Here is an 18,210-nt window from a genome sequence, read left to right on the forward strand (position 1 = left end):
TATCATTTTTAATTGATTCCTAATGCACATTGGAAAGTTCATTTTGATCAGGGGAAACTATTTTAGACACTAGGAAGATTTTTATATCCAAAGATATCTCAATTTTGGATTACCTCTCTCTAGGCCAAAACAGGGTAAAACAAGATCTTTCTCCTATTTCAGAGAGGGGAATAATTCATAGTTTTTTTCTAGTTATAAGATTTTTTATTGCCTTTATCTTAGAACCCCCAAGATAATAGCATAATCTTGTGAGAAGAAAGGGTGTTAGAATCCCCAAGATAACAACATAATCCTGTGAGAAGAGACGGTCATAGGCTATCTTCATAATAAAGTGTGTCTCCCCTATATTTTTGACAGATCAAGGAGGTTTCATTTTCTGCTTTTGTGAAGAGCATATCCTTGCTTCCTCTACAGCACCCCCCCTCCCTTCCTCTCCTCTCCCCTCCCCTCCCCTCCCCTCCCCAATAGCTATTGCCCCTGTAGCTCCCAACGGGTCGAGGCTTTTTAACTCCACTAATAACGAGACTAAACTTATGAACAAGTGCCACCTCATACCTTCACTCTAGCTCTCTTTTTTTTTTGGGATCTTGTGCTCGTGTACGTGTGTGATTTTTCAGGCCACCGTCAAAACAGCCAGCAGGTTTTGAATCCAGCACCTCATGCATGGGACTTCAACATCTAACGGCTAGGTTGTGTCTCCATTGGCTCCTTCACTCTAGCTCTACCTCAGCTAATCGTTGAGTTGCTTCTTGTGAAAAGAAAAATGGGCCCACGTCACACACATGGCAAGAGCCACATTAGCAAAGGGCTTATGCATGACGATGGAGCGATTGTTGAAGCAGCACGGGGGTAGCAGGCATGGTGGCGTCTGCCAAGGGGGGCACAACATACGCTCAAGCTCGGATTTCGTTTGCCCCCATCAAGCTACCCACATCACCCCCTCCCAGTTCATCTTCCCCTTCTCACTCTCTAGATGGCCTTCCTCGTCTCGCTGTAGCCAAGCTCCGCCCTTGCCTGCTGCAATTTCAGCACCTGTTGCAGACCTTTATCCACGACCGCTTCCTCGTATCAAAACCCTCACCCCTATTCTTCTGCACCTCCCTCTCTGCAAATGGCAATAATGCTAGCAGCAAACCTTTGCAGGAGGGTCATCTTCCTCCTTCCAAAGACCTCGCCCTTGTTCCCGCTGCAAGCGCTAACCCTAAACCTATCCCTAACTCTAACTCTAACTCTAACTCTAGCCCTAACCAGAGGTCTCACCGCAGGGGTCCCCCGAGCTCGCAGCGGGAGTCCAGTGTGGAGCAGGAGCGCGTCCTCATCAGCGAGGTCCTCATCCAGAACAAGGATGGAGAGGAGTTGGAGAACAAGGAGCTCTTCAGTACCGCCAGCTCTGCGTTGAAAGCTTCCAAACCCAACTCAGCACTCACAGTGAAGGAGGTACAGGAGGATGTCCACCGGATCATTGAAACTGGCTACTTTTCTGCTTGCATGCCCATTGCAGAAGATACCAGGGATGGCATTCGCCTCATTTACCAGGTTCTTAAAATCTTTTTCATTGTGTTCTTAAACAGTTCATTGATTTTCTGTGTACCATACATAATTTTTACTAGAAATGAGACGGTGATGCTTCATTCAAGAGCATACATGCAAGTCTATGTCAATGCTATGCCACGTTTGCACATTTTGCTTGATATTGATCCACCATACTGAGGTGCCCTTTCACTCCTACAGTTCCATATTTTTTTCAAGAGGAAACCGAAAGCAAGAACTGCACAGAATACTTACCTCTTTATATATATATATATATCCGGGAACGCGATTTGGTTATGCAGAGTAAGCTTTGTATAAAACTGCACTTGAACTACAAAACTGCACAGTAATCTGCATAAAATTCCTCGATAGGACTGCAATCTGTGCACTGGACTGTTCAAGACTGCTACAGAACTGGTAACTCTGAAATCTGCATAGAATCTTTAAGATGCACACTTCTTGATGAAAATTGCACCAATATATACACAACGACCTTTAACATCCTCTAAAGCTGCCAAGAGGATTCCCTAGAAACTAGATAAATATAGAAGGAAGCCAAGGTTTATGAATAGATTCTTTTAAATTTGTGCAGGAATTAGGGTTTTTGAAGTTTGTGATTAGCATATACTCGAAAATGATTACCATTAATCCCATTGCTAATCCACTCAAAATAAAATTTAAAAAAATTTTGAAAATTGCCTAAAACCACTAATCTAAAAAATAATTAAGTATTAATCACTCCCTAATCAAAACATCAAGATCTAAGCTGCCTAGGTCCAAACCCATACATGTGAATGTGCATATATAATTGCTTCATTACACAAGCTTTTGCTAGTAGTGGAGTTGCTTAAATCAATGACAAATAATGATTATTGACTAAATAAAGCATTATCGACAATCGTTGAAAAGTTTGACAAGGGCCACAGTTGTTGATCTTGTTTAGGCTCATTAGATTCCCACCTTCTTCTTTTGTTCTTATATAAAAAAACCTCCATCGCCCCTTTTATTCCATTGCTTTCTTTCGCAACATGCTTTGAGTCTTTCATTCTTCCTTGTTATGCGCCTCGGCTTACTCTTTTGGTAGAGGGGTGGATGGGTTCCGTGGCTGAGTTGTCTATATGTCCCCTTCCAAGCAAATAGGCAACTTCGACACTAGTTCGTAAGAGTTGCATCCTGCCTTTGCTTGCTTGATTAATAGGGGTATAGTTTTTTCCAAATAGGTAACTTCAACACTAGTTCATAAGAGATGTGTCCCGCCTTTGCTTGCTTCAACACTCGTTCCATCCTACCTTTGATTGCGTGGTTAATAAGGACATAGTTTTTTCTAGTTATAAGATTTTTTGTTGCCTTCATCTTAGAATCCCCAAGATAATAGCATAATCTTGTGAGAAGAAAGGGTGTTAGAACCCCCAAGATAATAGCATAATCTTGTGAGAAGAGAGGGTCATAGGCTATCTTCATAATAAAGTGTGTCTTCCCTATATTTTTGACAGATCAAGTGACAAGGAGGTTTCATTTTCTGCTTTTGTGAAGAGCATATCCTTGCTTCCTCTACAGCTTTCCTCCCCTCCCCTCCCCTCCCCTCCCCAATAGCTACTGCCCCTGTAGCTACCAATGCGTCGAGGATTTAACTCCACTAACTATGAGACTAAACTTATGAACAAGCTACCTTCACTCTAGCTCTACCTCAATAATCGTTAGTCTTGCTCGTGACAAATGAAAAATGCCAACAAAATGGGCTGACTTTACCCGGGCACCCGTCGCGAGTTTCATTGGTATCCCGGGGGACTAGGGCCTTTGACACACTTGTTGATACCATCAATGCATATTAAAAGATTTAAACATAGCCACAGCCTTAACACATATCCATCATCACTTTGCATAAAACATAACAGTGATAAAACATCCACAAATGCTGAAAATGGAGCTTGCACACGTGACACCACATAGAGGCCGGAATGGGCCGACCCCCCCCTCCCCCCCCCTTGGAGTATTTTATTACCCAAGGAGAATAATTTCATGTACAAGCTTTGAGGGCCTTACTCTCCCCACGGGAGATGCCGGATTATCCATATACAAATGCCATAACACAGCCCAACAACACGAGGCTACCAAGCTAGAACATAGGCTGTAGAAATGCCGAGCCAATAATATAATCCATATATTGTTGATACCATCAATGCATATTAAAACATTTAAACATACCCACAGCCTTAACACATATCCATCATCACTTTGCATAGAACATAAAAGCGAGAAAACATCCACAAATGTTGAAAATGGAGCTTGCACACGTGACACCACATAGAGGCCGGAATGGGCCGACCCCCCCTTGGAGTATTTTATCACCCAAGGAGAATAATTTCATGTACAAGCTTTGAGGGCCTTACTCTCCCCACGGGAGATGCCAGATTATCCATATACAAATGCCATAACAACACAGCCCAACACAAGGCTACTAAGCCGGAACATAGGTTGTAGAAATGCCGAGTCAACAATATAATCCATATAGCTCCGTGTGGGTACTGATTCTTCCCCAAAAACCACGGGTCTTCATGTAATAGAGCTGGTACAGTAAGTACAACTCTCCATTTAGCCAGTATAATGGTTGGTACAGCAGGTACAGTGGTTGGTACAGTCGGTACGGTGGTTGGTACAACAAGTATAAAAATCATAATAAATGATTAAATACCCTTGCCTTCATTATTTCTTCGCGATGGAAGCCTCCAAAAGAGTCCCCAACAGCCGGTATTCTTCATGGGCAGCCTTCAAGAGAGAGAGAGAGAAAGAGAGTAGCCATCATTAGGGCAACCTGTAAACGGTGGTAGAGGCTGTCAGAATATGCAGCGGAGATGATGACCAAATCTGGGAACACAAGAGCAAAAACGCAGGCAAAAAAAACAGCACAAAAAGAGAGAGATGTAGGCGTGTAACTCTGCTCTATATACACAAGAAGATCCCGAGATATGATACAAATAAGGCATGGGGGCTGAGGAGCTATATATACTCCCCTAGAGGGCAGTCGGCCAGCACTGGAAGAGGCCCACGACTGGACAAAACCCACGACTGCTGAAAAACAGCAGTCGGCCAGCATCTGGTGCCCCATGTCTGCACAGAACAAGTCGGCCAGCACTCAGACAGCCCACGACTGCTACAGATGCAGTCGGCCAGCTTCAGAGTGCTCCTGGCATCACCTGGCAGCCCTCCCAAGCCTCAGAAAAATGGGCAAAAATAGGGGAAAAATACGGAGAGTGGGGAAAAATGATAAAACACCTCATAAGGGCGGGCACACCCACAACAAAGGCCCTGGTGTATAAATCTAGATAGGAGATGACTTCTAACACCCCCTCTCAGCTCCTGGCTGTGTGACCAACCACTGGGAGCTGGGGTGCCGCCTGAGCAAATCCTGAGAGCGACTTCGTGAAGAGGTCCATCGTACTATCCTCCGTCGAACAGAACTCCAGCAAGATGTCATCAGCAACAATCTGTTCACGAACAAAGTGCCTCTGGATGACCATGGGTTCCTCCAGTGGAAGCCCAAACCTGCAATGTAACCTCCTCCTGCTCCGTAAAACTGCTCCTGGGCCATAAGTAGATCCCCTCGTGTCCGAATCTCCTCCCCAAACCGAGTCACTCCAACCGCGGAGTCGAACTCCATCCAACAATCCCCCTCCTGTGTACAAGAGTCCATGATCCTTCGCAGGCCGCAGAAACCACAGGAAACGCAATCCTGCCTCCCAAAGAGACATCTGCAACCAAGAGCTCAACCGCCTCATCAGGAAGCTCCCGTCCAATCCGGTGTCCATCAACCAGATCAATGAACCATACAGCTTCTGAGTCACAGAGACATCACACTGCTCACAAGGATCAACACCTGTTACGGTGCACAAGCAAGTCCTGGAAACCTGATGAAACCTGTCAACAACCCCCTCTGAATCCGGAACCACAAAGCCTGGAGAAACCACCTCCTTCTGCAAGTAAGCACCTGTCACCTGCCTGGCTTTCCGAAAGGTCCCCGTGGAAAGAACATCCTCAACCACTGGAAGTTCTATGTCCCGAACACGACGAGACATCAGAGCATAAGTGACCTGTTCAGCTTCCTCTGACTCACGAACACAAGAACTACCAACCTCAGTACTGGAAAGTTCCTGCCAACTGCTGCCATCTACTGGTAAGCTATCCACCATCTGGTCTCGGAAAGCCCGCACCTGCAGCGTATCCACACCTGAGTAGCTATTACCACACTGCCACTCATCACAATCTTGAGGACCTGGGAGAGAGAGTGCTGAAAGCCTGTAGACTCCATTCTCCACTCCACCTTCCCAAACCACTTGGCCTGTTGCTTTGTCCCGGAGAGCAACAAAATGCTCATCAAACTCCACCCATACGCCAGTCTTGCAAACCTGATGCACTGACAACAGATGAAAACCGAGTGCCGGAACATACAACACCTGGGAGGAATGCTTCCCCCCTCTGCCATCGGGAACTATCTCCATCCTGCCCTCACTGTGAACTGGGATAGTGGACGTATCCCCAGTAAGAATATGACCAGAACACCTGCAGAGATCCTGTAAACCGGAACGGGAAGGAGTCATGTGCCTGGAAGCACCACTATCGAGAATCCACTCCCGAGTATCCGTTGCGGAGAGTCCTCCAATCTCCTCCCTGCCTGAAGAAAATGAAGCATCTGTGTCCATCACCTCCAGGTGCACAAAAGCCGGAGTCTTCGTGATTGCTGAGGAGTCTTCACCCTTCTCGGTCTTCCGCTTGGGACACTGCCTCCAGTAGTGGCCTTTCTCGCCACAATCATTACAGGTCCTCTCTGCCTTCAGTTTCTCGCGGTCAGCGTCGGACATCTTCTCAGAAGACTTCTCCGATGAAGCCTTCCCCTTGCCCGAGTTACGGCCTTTCGACCGTTGGCCAGTAAAGGCCTCCGAACCTCCACCCTGAGGAGGGTTCGTGAATCGTTCCTCCTGGTCCAAGACCATGGGCACAAGCTCCTCCCACGTGATGGTGCTGAGCCTGCCACTGGTAATCAACGACGAGTAGAATGCTGAGTATGAAGAGGGCAAATGTGACAGCAACGTGATGGCCATGTCCTCTGACGATATCTCCTTCCCAGCGTGGAGAACTTCCTGCTGAAGAGCCTGCAGCTTGTTAATATGCTCCCGCATCGTCGACGACTTTGCAGGGCTCATAACCCGCATCTGTACTTCCAAGGAAATCCTCTTCATGGGTGATACCCTGTTGTACAGAGAAGCCAAATGCTGCCATATACCTCTGGCCAGCGTCATGTGCTTTACATGATTGATTACCTGTGGTGTGCAGTTGAGGAAAATAAACGAACGGACCCTGGCGTTGACGCGATCCCACATCTGCGTCTGGGCCTCCCGGTCCTTTCGGGTTGACGGTAGCTCCCCTTCCTCTACTTCCGGCCGTGGAACACCAACAACGACGAAATCGGCGAGATCGTAGGACTCCAGAACGGATTCCATCATCACCTTCCATATGCCGTAGTTGCTCCCGTCCAACTGACGGTCCACCGGAAACGTGGGGAGTGTCGGGATCTTCACATGTCTCTCGGCCATCTCAAACAGATCTGCCATAGCGGGGATGTACTCTGAAAAAGGGTGGGTGGGTGGGAACAAAGAAGAACTGATACCTACAAGTGGCTGTCCAGCAAATCAGCCCGCCTTCCTCTTGCTTCTCCTCTTCCCGAACAGTCCAAAACAGTCCACCAATCAGCCACAAAACAGCCCCCTCTTGCTCACACAAATCCCAAGACCTATCTAGAGCCTAGGCTTTGATACCATGTCAGAATATGCAGCGGAGATGATGACCGAATCTGGGAACACAAGAGCAAAAACGCAGGCAAAAAAAACAGCACAAAAAGAGAGAGATGTAGGCGTGTAACTCTGCTCTATATACACAAGAAGATCCCGAGATATGATACAAATAAGGCATGGGGGCTGAGGAGCTATATATACTCCCCTAGAGGGCAGTCGGCCAGCACTGGAAGAGGCCCACGACTGGACAAAACCCACGACTGCTGAAAAACAGCAGTCGGCCAGCATCTGGTGCCCCATGTCTGCACAGAACAAGTCGGCCAGCACTCAGACAGCCCACGACTGCTACAGATGCAGTCGGCCAGCTTCAGAGTGCTCCTGGCATCACCTGGCAGCCCTCCCAAGCCTCAGAAAAATGGGAAAAAATAGGGGAAAAATACGGAGAGTGGGGAAAAATGATAAAACACCTCATAAGGGCGGGCACACCCACAACAAAGGCCCTGGTGTATAAATCTAGACAGGAGATGACTTCTAACAGAGGCTAGTGTGCAGCAAGAGAGAGTCTATTAATGAAGAGAGAGGGCTCCAATTTATAGATTTGGGCCTTCCATGAGCTAAAATGGCAAGAGAAGGCTACGATGACAAGTGGAGAGCCACACAATAGCTGAAGTGACAAGTGTGAGGCCACTTGTCTCACTTTGATCCACTTTCTAACAAGTGTCAGGCCACTTGTCTCACTTTGGTCCACTTTCTTGCCACATGTCCCAATCTAAGAGATGGGTTCTTCCATAATCTTTACCACTAAAAATATCCCAATTGGTAGACATTCTGTCATAGGCACTTTGCCAACTCTTGGTATCTGCTCAATTCCAGATGTAATGACGCGAACAGAATTTCCATCGGAGTCGGGCCAAAAATAGCAACTCTCCTAAATTTTAGGAGTGTGGTCCTTTGTATTCTAGGATAATTCCCCATTCCCAAAGCTTGTACTTTCCAAATATTTAGACATCTTGGAGTCCACCAGACCCCTTTTATACTGGGAAATGTCCAGGCTGGTGACATCCTCCCCAACTTCTTAAAAGTTGTCCGCAACTTTAAGCTTCAAGCCATATATTCAAGATATAATCATGTTCCATCGAGTGGGCGAGACGAGACAGTCTCAAAAATCCAATATAACTGAAGAATCCATGTCCCAAAGAAATGGGTGAGGCTAAATAAGTCTCCATAATATTAATATCAAAATCATGTCTCAAGATAAATGGGCGAGACAAAAACAGTCCCATAAGTCCAGATATCATAATCATGTCCCAAGTAAATGGGCGAGACAAATTAGTCCCATAAGTCCAGATATCATAATCCAAGCTCAAAGCACACAAACATGTGCCAATCCACATGACCCTTGGTGTACACATAAGTCCCTTGCCAACCAGGTATCATGTCCACTTTACCACTTGTACTCCGTGTTGGTACTCCGACCACACACCTTGTACGAGAGGTGGGCTCAAGTAAGAAGATAAAACAATCACTCGTAGTCATAAATAGCCTAGTGTTCCATAAGCATTTCTGCTGCACATAGTTTATAGGCATTTCGGCCACCAATAGTTTGTAGGCATTTCGGCCACCAACTCACACTACCCTCCATCTGCTCTCTATTGTTCTCTATTGTTCCACCTAGATATGGTAGAAACAATCTTCAAGAGAGCACGTAGGACAAGAGAACACTACACACAGCATGTTGTGCTTGACACTACCCTCTGAAGTGCCCATGTTCCCTTCCATCTACTCTCTATTGTTCCACCCACACATGGTAGAAACAATCTTCAAGAGAGCACGTAGGACAAGAGAACACTACACACGGTATGTTGTGCTCGACACTACCCTCTGAAGTGTCCATGTTCCCTTCCATCTGCTCTCTATTGTTCCACCCACACATGGTAGAAACAATCTTCAAGAGAGCACGTAGGACAAGAGAACACTACACAGGGTATGTGAGCCATGAGTTTCATAAGTCCAATGCATCCCAAATAAAGGGAGCCAAAAAGAATAATCCATAAACCTGAGGATAGATCCAAATCCCTAGAAAAGAAGTCCAAAAATCCATAGACTTTAATAACATAACTCTTACCACGTGCTAACCACACCTTGGAGTAGAGGTGGACTTTTATCTATAAAAGCATCATATCCATGAGATATCCATAGATTTCTTCTCTATAAACTGGGACAGATTCGTCCATAATCTTGTCCAAGAAAGAAATCTCCATAGATATAATCCATCCCAATAAAGGGAGCCATGAAAAGAATTCATCCCATTAAAGGGAGCCATAAACAATGTTTCCTTAGCTTTTCTTTGCCAGGTTGATCATGAAGCCAAAAGAAATATCTCATCACCATATCCTTAAGATATCCTGAGATATATCTCCATATAGCTTGCCTGTAAGCAATATCCATATGGAAAGAGTGCTAAATGTGTGCACATAAAGCCAACTCCATACTTCCAAAATAAATTTTGTGAATTCATAAATCCTTAGACCAAGCTGTCTATTGCTCATGCTCTTGCTTCATAGGCTCTGAAGTGGCTGGCCATGCTTAATAGCAATGATGGTAAGTGTGGTCCCCACTTGAGATCTTTTCTCTTACTTATTGATAGAAGGAAGCCTCCGCTTCCAAGAAAGCCTATGCTTTGATACCAAACAATGAGACTCGCGGAGGGTGCCCGGGGGACTAGGGTCTTTGACACACTTGTTGGTACCATCAATGCATATTAAAACATTTAAACATAGCCACAGCCTTAACACATATCCATCATCACTTTGCATAAAACATAAAAGCGATAAAACATCCACAAATGCAAAAAATGGAGCTTGCACACGTGACACCACATAGAGGCCGGAATGGGCCGATCCCCCCCTTGGAGTATTTTATTACCCAAGGAGAATAATTTCATGTACAAGCTTTGAGGGCCTTACTCTCCCCACGGGAGATGCCAGATTATCCATATACAAATGTCATAACACAGCCCAACACGAGGCTACCAAGCCGGAACATAGGCTGTAGAAATGCCGAGCCAACAATATAATCCATATATTGTTGATACCATCAATGCATATTAAAACATTTAAACATAGCCACAGCCTTAACACATATCCATTATCACTTTGCATAAAACATAAAAGCGATAAAACATCCACAAATGCTGAAAATGGAGCTTGCACACGTGACACCACATAGAGGCCGGAATGGGTAGAGGCCGGAATGGGCCGACCCCCCCCTTGGAGTATTTTATTACCCAAGGAGAATAATTTCATGTACAAGCTTTGAGGGCCTTACTCTCCCCACGGGAGATGCCAGATTATCCATATACAAATGCCATAACACAGCCCAACACGAGGTTACCAAGCCGGAACATAGGCTGTAGAAATGCCGAGCCAACAATATAATCCATATAGCTCCGTGTGGGTACTGATTCTTTCCCAAAAACCACGGGTCTTTATGCGATAGAGCTGGTACAGCAAGTACACCCCTCCATTCAGTTGGTACAGTTGGTACAATGTCTGGTACAGCCGGTACATTGGCTGATACAGCCGGTACGGTGGTTGGTACAGCAGGTACAACAAGTATAAATGTTGGTACAGCAGCAGCAGGTACAAAGGTTGGTACAACAAGTACAATGACTAGAAATCTTAATAAATGATTAAATACCCAGCAGCCGATATTCTTCATGGGCAGCCTTCGAGAGAGAGAGAGAAAGAGAGTAGCCATCATTAGGGCAACCTGTAACGGTGGTAGAGGCTAGTGTGCAGCAAGAGAGCCTCTATTAATGAAGAGAGAGGGCTCCAATTTATAGATTTGGGCCTCCCATGAGCTAAAATGGCAAGAGAAGGCTACAATGACAAGTGGAGAGCCACACAATAGCTGAAGTGACAAGTGTGAGGCCACTTGTCTCACTTTGATCCACTTTCTAACAAGTGTCAGGCCACTTGTCTCACTTTGATCCACTTTCTAACAAGTGTCAGGCCACTTGTCTCACTTTGGTCCACTTTCTTGCCACATGTTCCAATCTAAGAGATGGGTCCTTCCATAATCTTTACCTCTAAAAATATCCCAACTGGTAGACATTCTGCTAACTCTTGGTATCTGCACACCTCGAGATGTAATGACGCGAACAGAATTTCCATCGGAGTCGGACCAAAAATAACAACTCTCCTAAATTTTAGGAGAGTGGTCCTTTGTATTCTAGGTAAATCCCCCATTTCCAAAGCTTGTACTTTCCAAATATTTAGACATCCTGCAGTCCACTAGACCCCTTTCATACTGGGAAATGTCCAGGCTGGTGACAAAGCGAAAGGCGGGCCTTGTTGCTAGACATTCACTTGCAGGTTTAGTTCTTCATTTTTTCCCACCCACCCTCCCTTTTCATTTTCCCCGGTGGACCGTCAGTTGGACGGGAACAACTATGGCATATGGAAGGTAATGATGGAATCTATTTTGGAGTCTTATGACCTTGCTGATTTCATTGTTGTCGGGGTTCCACGGCCAGAGTTAGAGGAAGGGGAGTTACCCTCTATTTGGAAGGAACGAGAGGCACAGGCAGAGGCACAGTTATGGGATCATGTCAATGCCAAAGTCCATTCTTTTATCTTCCTCAATTTTACACCATAGGTGATCAACCACATAAAGCATATGACGCTGGCTAGAGGCATTTGGCAGCATTTGGCTTCTCTCTACAACAGGGTATCGCCCATGAAGAGGATCTCCTTGGAAGTTTCGGATGTGGGTGATGAATCCTGCAAAGTCGTCGACGATGCGGGAGCACATTAACAAGCTGCAGGCTCTTCAGCAGAAGTTCTCTAGGCTGGGAAAGAGATATCATCGGAGGATATGGCCATAACGTTGCTGTCACATTTGCCCTCTCAGTACTCTACTTTTTACTCTTCGTTGATTACCAGTGGGGCAGGCTCAGCACCATCACATGGGAGGAGCTTGTGCCCATGGTCTTAGACCATGAGGAAAGATTCACGAACCCTCCACAGGCCGGAGGTTTCGAGGCCTTAACTGGCCATTGGTCCAAAGGCCGTAATAACAACAACAAGGGCAAAGGGAAGGCTTCATCGGAGAAGTCTTCTAAGAAGAAGCCCGACTCAGACCGAGAGAAACTGAAGGCCGAGAGGACCTGTAATGATTGTGGCGAGAAAGGCCACTATTGGAGGAAGTGTCCTAAGCGGAGCACTGAGAAGGGTGCAGAATTCTCAGCAGCAACCGTGAAGACTCCAGCTTTTGTGCACCTGGAGGTTATGGACACCGGTGTTTCATCTTCTTCGTGCAGGAAGGAGGTTGGAGGACTCTCCGCTATGGATACTCGGGAGTGGATTCTAGACAATGGTGCTTCTAGGCACATGACTCCTTCTCGCACGGCTTTACAGGATCTTTGCAGGTATTCTGGTCACATCCTTATTGGGGATACATCCACTATCCCAATTCATAGTGAGGGCAGGTTGGAGATAGTTCCCGATGGTAGAGGGGGGTAGCATTCCTCCCAAGTGTTGTATGTTCCATCACTTGGTTTTCATCTGTTGTCAGTGCATCAGGTTTGCAAGGCTGGCATACTGGTGGGGTTTGATGAGCATTTGTTGCTCTCCAGGACAAAGCAACAGGCCAGGTAGTTTGGGAAGGCGGAGTGGAGAATGGAGTTTACAAACTTTCAACACTCTCTCTCCCAGGTCCTCAGTTTTGTGAAGAGTGGCAATCTCATAATGGCCACTTAAGTGTGGATACGCTGCAGGTGCAGGCTTTCCCGAGCAGATGGTGGATGGCTTGCCAGATGATGGCAGCAGTCGGCATGAACTTTCCAGTATAGATGTTGGTAGTTCTTGTGTTCGTCAGTTAGAGGAAACTTTACAGGTAACCTATGCTCTGATGTCTCGTAGCATTCGGGACAAAGAAACTCCTGTAGTTGAGGAAGCTCTTTCCGCGGGGACCTATTGGAAGGCCAGGTAGGTGGCAGTTGATTACTTGCAGGAGGAGGTTGATGTTGCACAATCTCCAGGCTTTGTGGTTCCGGACTCAGAGGGGGTGGTTTACAGGTTTTCGAAGGCCTTGAGTGGTCTTCAGCAGGTTTCCAGGACTTGGCATCCCACCATAACGGTTGTTGATTCTCGTGAGCAGTATGACGCCTCCTTGAGTCGGAAGCAGAATGGTTCATTGTCTTGGTTGATGCATACTAGATTGGACGGGAGCTTCCTGATGAGGCTGTTGAGCTCATGTTTGCAGAGGACTCTCTGGGAGGTAGGATTACGTATCTTGTGGTTTCTGCAGCATGTGAAGGATCTTGGACTCTTTTATACAGGAGGGGGATTGATGGATGGAGTCAGACTCCGAAGTTGGAGTGACTCAGTTTGGGGAGGAGAGCTAGACACGAGGAACTTGACATCAGGCTACAGTTTTTCCCTCGGCTTAGGAGCTGTTTGTGGGGCTGCTTGCGAGGTGGTGAGGTTGTAGAGGTTACTTGGCAGGATTGGGTTTCCATTGGTGGAACCCGCGGTCATCAAGAGGGGTTTTGTTCGTGAAAAGATTGTTGCTGATGACATCTTGCTAGAGATCTGTTCAATGGAGGATAGTGCGGTGGACCTCTTCACGAAGTCTCTATCTCAGGCTATGCTTCGGCAGCACTCTAGCTCACTGGGGTTGGTTCCACATCCAGGAGTTGAGAGGGGGTGTTAGCAGTCATCTCCTGTCTTTATATTTACACTAGGGCCTCTGTTGTGGGTGTGCCCGCCCGATTTAGGTGTTTTCTCATTTTTCCCCACTCTCCATATTTTTCCCTATTTTTTCTTGGTGTGGGAGGCTGTCCTGTGCTTGTCTGCTGTTCTAGATGCTGGCCGACTGGACTCTATTGCCCCGAGGCTGTCCCGTGTAGCTGGCCGACTGACTACTGCTGGTTGACAGGAGTTTTTGCTGGCCGACTGGAGGAGAGCAAGTCGTGAGCACTTCTGGTGGTGGTTGGTTGTTTTTCAGCTGGCCGACTGGTCATCTGGGGCCATATAAAATGGCCCCTTGCCCCCCCACACTTCATATCTTGTATCTGGGATTTTCTTGTGTATATAGCAGAGTTATATGCTTCTCTCTCTCTCTCTCTCTCTCTCTCTCTCTCTCTCTCTCATTTCTGTGTTTTTCTGCTGTGCACTTGCTCTAGTGTTTGCAGATCTTGTCTTCATCTCCGCTGCATATTCTAACACCGGGGACCAACTGAGAAAATGAGTGCGGGCCTGAACCAAGGACTGCTAGAGGGAAATCATGGCGCGTGAAAGGGCTTAACCACTCTCGTTGGGGCAGGGGCGGGCGGGCTCCTGAATTTGGTCCACTATGCCAAAGATTGAGCAGGATGCACTGCTGAGGGCCCCCACGCAAGGGGTGACCGCTAGGCATCTTGAAGAGGGTGCTCCAAATCAACGTTTGGAAGAGTCTCTCCTCATTTGAGGTCAGAGGTAATTGTGTGAGTGTGACATGTGGGGATAGATCGTAGTAATCACAACCTTAGGCTAACTAAAACTTCACTTAGTGATGCTTAAGAGATAAGACAAAGTTGTCAATGCAATGCAATGTAGCTATATTAAATGAATGGGTTACAATGAAGATCTATGAATAGATCTATGTTGTCCTAGATGAAGATCTAACTTGGGGAGAGTGAGATATGCTGAATGCTGATGATGGATGATTGTTCCTTGCTCCACTACTGAGGTCCAAATACCTGAGTCACCCTTGACCTGTCTGCGGAATCCTTTCACACACGAGCTCCGTCGTTCCTGAACCTCTGAACCTCCTGAGACGATGTTGGAGCAAACTTCCGCTTTCTTCTGTGAAAGAGAACCCCCTGCCGGTTGAAGCCCAAAACTCCATTTACTCCTTTGATGGTGGATGTCATTCTTCCCCAGAGAACTCATGGGTAAAACATGTATGCCTTGTAGATGCAAAATGCTAGACTGACTGCTAGGATGACTACTATGCTGATGCAAGCCATGTGCAACCCTATATGCTGTGCAAGAATGCAGATGGGTGGATTACTTATGAATGCTTAAGGGGAAAACCCTAAGGATGGCCTCCAAGATCTTGAGAACTGGATTTAACTGAGTGGAGGCGACTAACATGCTGACTTATTGAATGACTTTTGGAATGAACATGAACTAAGGTTGCTTACCCCTGTAAAGCTCTGATACCAATGTGCATGTGGGGATAGATCGTAGTAATCACAACCTTAGACTAACTAAAACTTCACTTAATGATGCTTAAGAGATAAGACAAAGTTGTCAATGCAATGCAATGCAGTGCAGCTATATTAAATGAATGGGTTATCTATGAATAGATCTATGTTGTCCTAGATGAAGATCTAAATCAGGGAGAGTGATATTCTGAATGCTGATGATGGATGACTGTTCCTTGGTCCACTACTGAGGTCCAACCTTCGATACCGGCTTTCCTCTGTGTGGAAATATGCCATTTTATCCAGCCCAAAAAGGGCACTTTTGGATATTTTTGGCTTTTATTTGTCTTGTGCTGCTGGCCGCCACTTCACCCTGACCGACCAGCAGCCCTTCACTCATACAAACGACTCCAACGTTTTCTTCAATCATATATATCAAGTGTTGCTGCTGCTGGTGCAGGCCGCCTACATCAGGTGCAACCTCTGCGTTTTCTACTGCTGGACTGGCCGCCTACATTAGGTGCAACCTCTGCGTTTTTTTGCTGCTGGACTGGCTGCCTACACCAGGGCTGTCTTCAGCAGTTTACATTGCCTACATCAGGGCCAGTTTACATCGGCTACTTCAGGGCCAGCTTCATTGCCTACACCAGGGGTGTCTTCAGCGTTTACATCTGGGCTGACATCAGCCTTGCTTCAGCCTGTCTTCAGCGCTTACATCTGGCTGACATCAGCGTTTATCTTCAGGCTCACATAAGCCTTACATCAGGCTTATATCGGCGCTTTCATCACGTTCACTTCAGCACTGTTATCTGCGTTTTATGGGACAGCAGCCCTCTCTGCTCCTTTGACCTCGACATCAGGACGGAAGCCCTCTCTGCTCACTTCTTCAGGACAGCAGCCTACCATTTGCCTCGGATCGTGGCCTTCACCCTATGCATTATCACGGGACAGCAGCCCTCTCTACTCCTTCGGAGTCTCACACAAAGCTCCTGTACTGGATTTTATCATATATATATATACACCCATTGCATGTTGTGTGATTTAATCTGATCTCTCGTATATTTGGTCCTTTGGTCTCTTTTGCCCTCACATCCTCTATGTAGGAGGTAGGAGCTGCTTAGTATGCTGATGATGAACTGCTGATCTGCTGTCTTCCCTTTGCTTCTTAGGAACGAAACGCGAAGAAGAGAACATAAGATGCTGACTGTATGCTGAACTCCACTAATGATGAAGAGATGATGGAGATGGGATGGACTGAATGATGCACTTCTATTTATATGATATGCTTTGCTGCTGGTTGGGTACAGTACAGCAGTCGGCCAGGTGTAGGAGACTCCACGACTACATAAAATGCCCAAAAACCTGCTGTCGGCTGCTGAATACAGCTGTTGGCTGCCATACATGCACATGACCTGATGTTTACTTGCCTTAATGCTCTTGTTGTCTTAGGTGCTGATGTGGGAGCTGTAAAAGCCCCAAACACATGCTCATGCTATGCTATATGCTGTAAATGCCCTGGATAAATGGATTAATGCTTGGATAAATGCTTATACAGATCCACAAGATAAAGTCCATGTAGTAGCACCCCAACTCAGTGGGGAAGGTGTTACTTGGTGGCAGCATTGGTCACAACTTCACACAGACCCCATCATAGGCAATTCCATTTTCATTGGAACACCTTCGTGGCTACCTCAAAGCCTGTTTTCTTCGACCACAGTACATGCCCGATCTTGAGGATGAGTTTTACAAACTCACTCCGGGTGGTTCTTATGTTTTGACCTATTCCAACAAGGTCATTACAATGGCCCAACAGTTGGGCATATCGGAAGAAGATAAGCTCAAGCAGTTCATTCGAGGTTTAGACACTACCATTAGGTACCTAGTGAGGAATTTTGAGCCTCAGAACTTATGCACGAGCACTGACTCTCGCTTAGAACCAAGAGCTGATGCTGAACGGAGGTAAGCCCAAGCAGGTATAGTCCTCCCCAAAGCCCCAACAACAGTCATCTACCTAGCAATCATCTCCCCAAGGTAAGGGGGCTCAGAACAACAAAGACCAGAAGGACCAAACGAAAAATTCTCTTGGTCAATCGGGCAATAAAAAAGATTCTATACCCAAGAAGACTCATGAGGAAAAAGCTAAGGAGGGCATCACTGGAGGTTATCTCCAGCCAGATGAACAGACATGGTACAGGACAGAGAACCATTGTTTCTTCTGTCACATTGTGGGACATGGGAAGAAAGATTGCATTAAGTTCCAGGCTGAAAAGTATGCTAAGGCATCCACTTCCACGGTAGCAACCGTAGCATCCTCATCCACACCTCGGCCATCAGCCTCAAATGCCGTTCAGCTTTTACCCTCTTTGAATTTAGCGCCACCAGTGGTCAGGGTTGTTTCTCGTACGCGTACGACTCGATTCGTACGTACGATTCGTACGGTACGATACCGTACGATATCGTACGATATCGTACGGTACGATATGCCAGATTTGCCCGTTTCTGTCCGTTGCGCCGCCGCCGACTGCGCATTTTCGTGGCCGTTTCTGTCCGTTGCGCCGCCGCCGACTGCGCGTTTTCGTGGCTGTTTTGTAGCCGTTTGCTGGCCGTTTTGGGCATGGCACATGCTTTGTGGCCCATGTGCCCATTGGCCATGGCCCATGCTACATGGCCTTGGCCCTTATAAAATGCCCACCCCCTAAG

General features: G+C 46.6%; 1 protein-coding gene across 7 annotated transcripts in view; it reads left to right on the plus strand.

The window, feature by feature from the left end:
* The first annotated feature begins 559 nt into the window (after positions 1 to 559).
* Positions 560 to 18,210, plus strand: part of LOC147635951 (outer envelope protein 80, chloroplastic-like) — a 77,971-nt gene continuing 60,320 nt past the window's right edge. For all 7 annotated transcript variants that reach the window (XR_015266469.1, XR_015266470.1, XR_015266471.1 and 4 more), the window contains exon 1: positions 560 to 1,536. Coding sequence is in view for 3 of the 7 variants with exons in the window: in XM_086801366.1 (XP_086657492.1) it covers positions 859 to 1,536 (678 nt within the window). In the remaining 4 variants the exon portion in view is untranslated. The remainder of the gene's footprint in view (positions 1,537 to 18,210) is intronic.

This window comes from Cibotium barometz, chromosome 8, assembly GCF_041138505.1.
Source record: "Cibotium barometz isolate CiBa-2024 chromosome 8, ASM4113850v1, whole genome shotgun sequence".
NCBI classification, from domain to species: domain Eukaryota; kingdom Viridiplantae; phylum Streptophyta; class Polypodiopsida; order Cyatheales; family Cibotiaceae; genus Cibotium; species Cibotium barometz.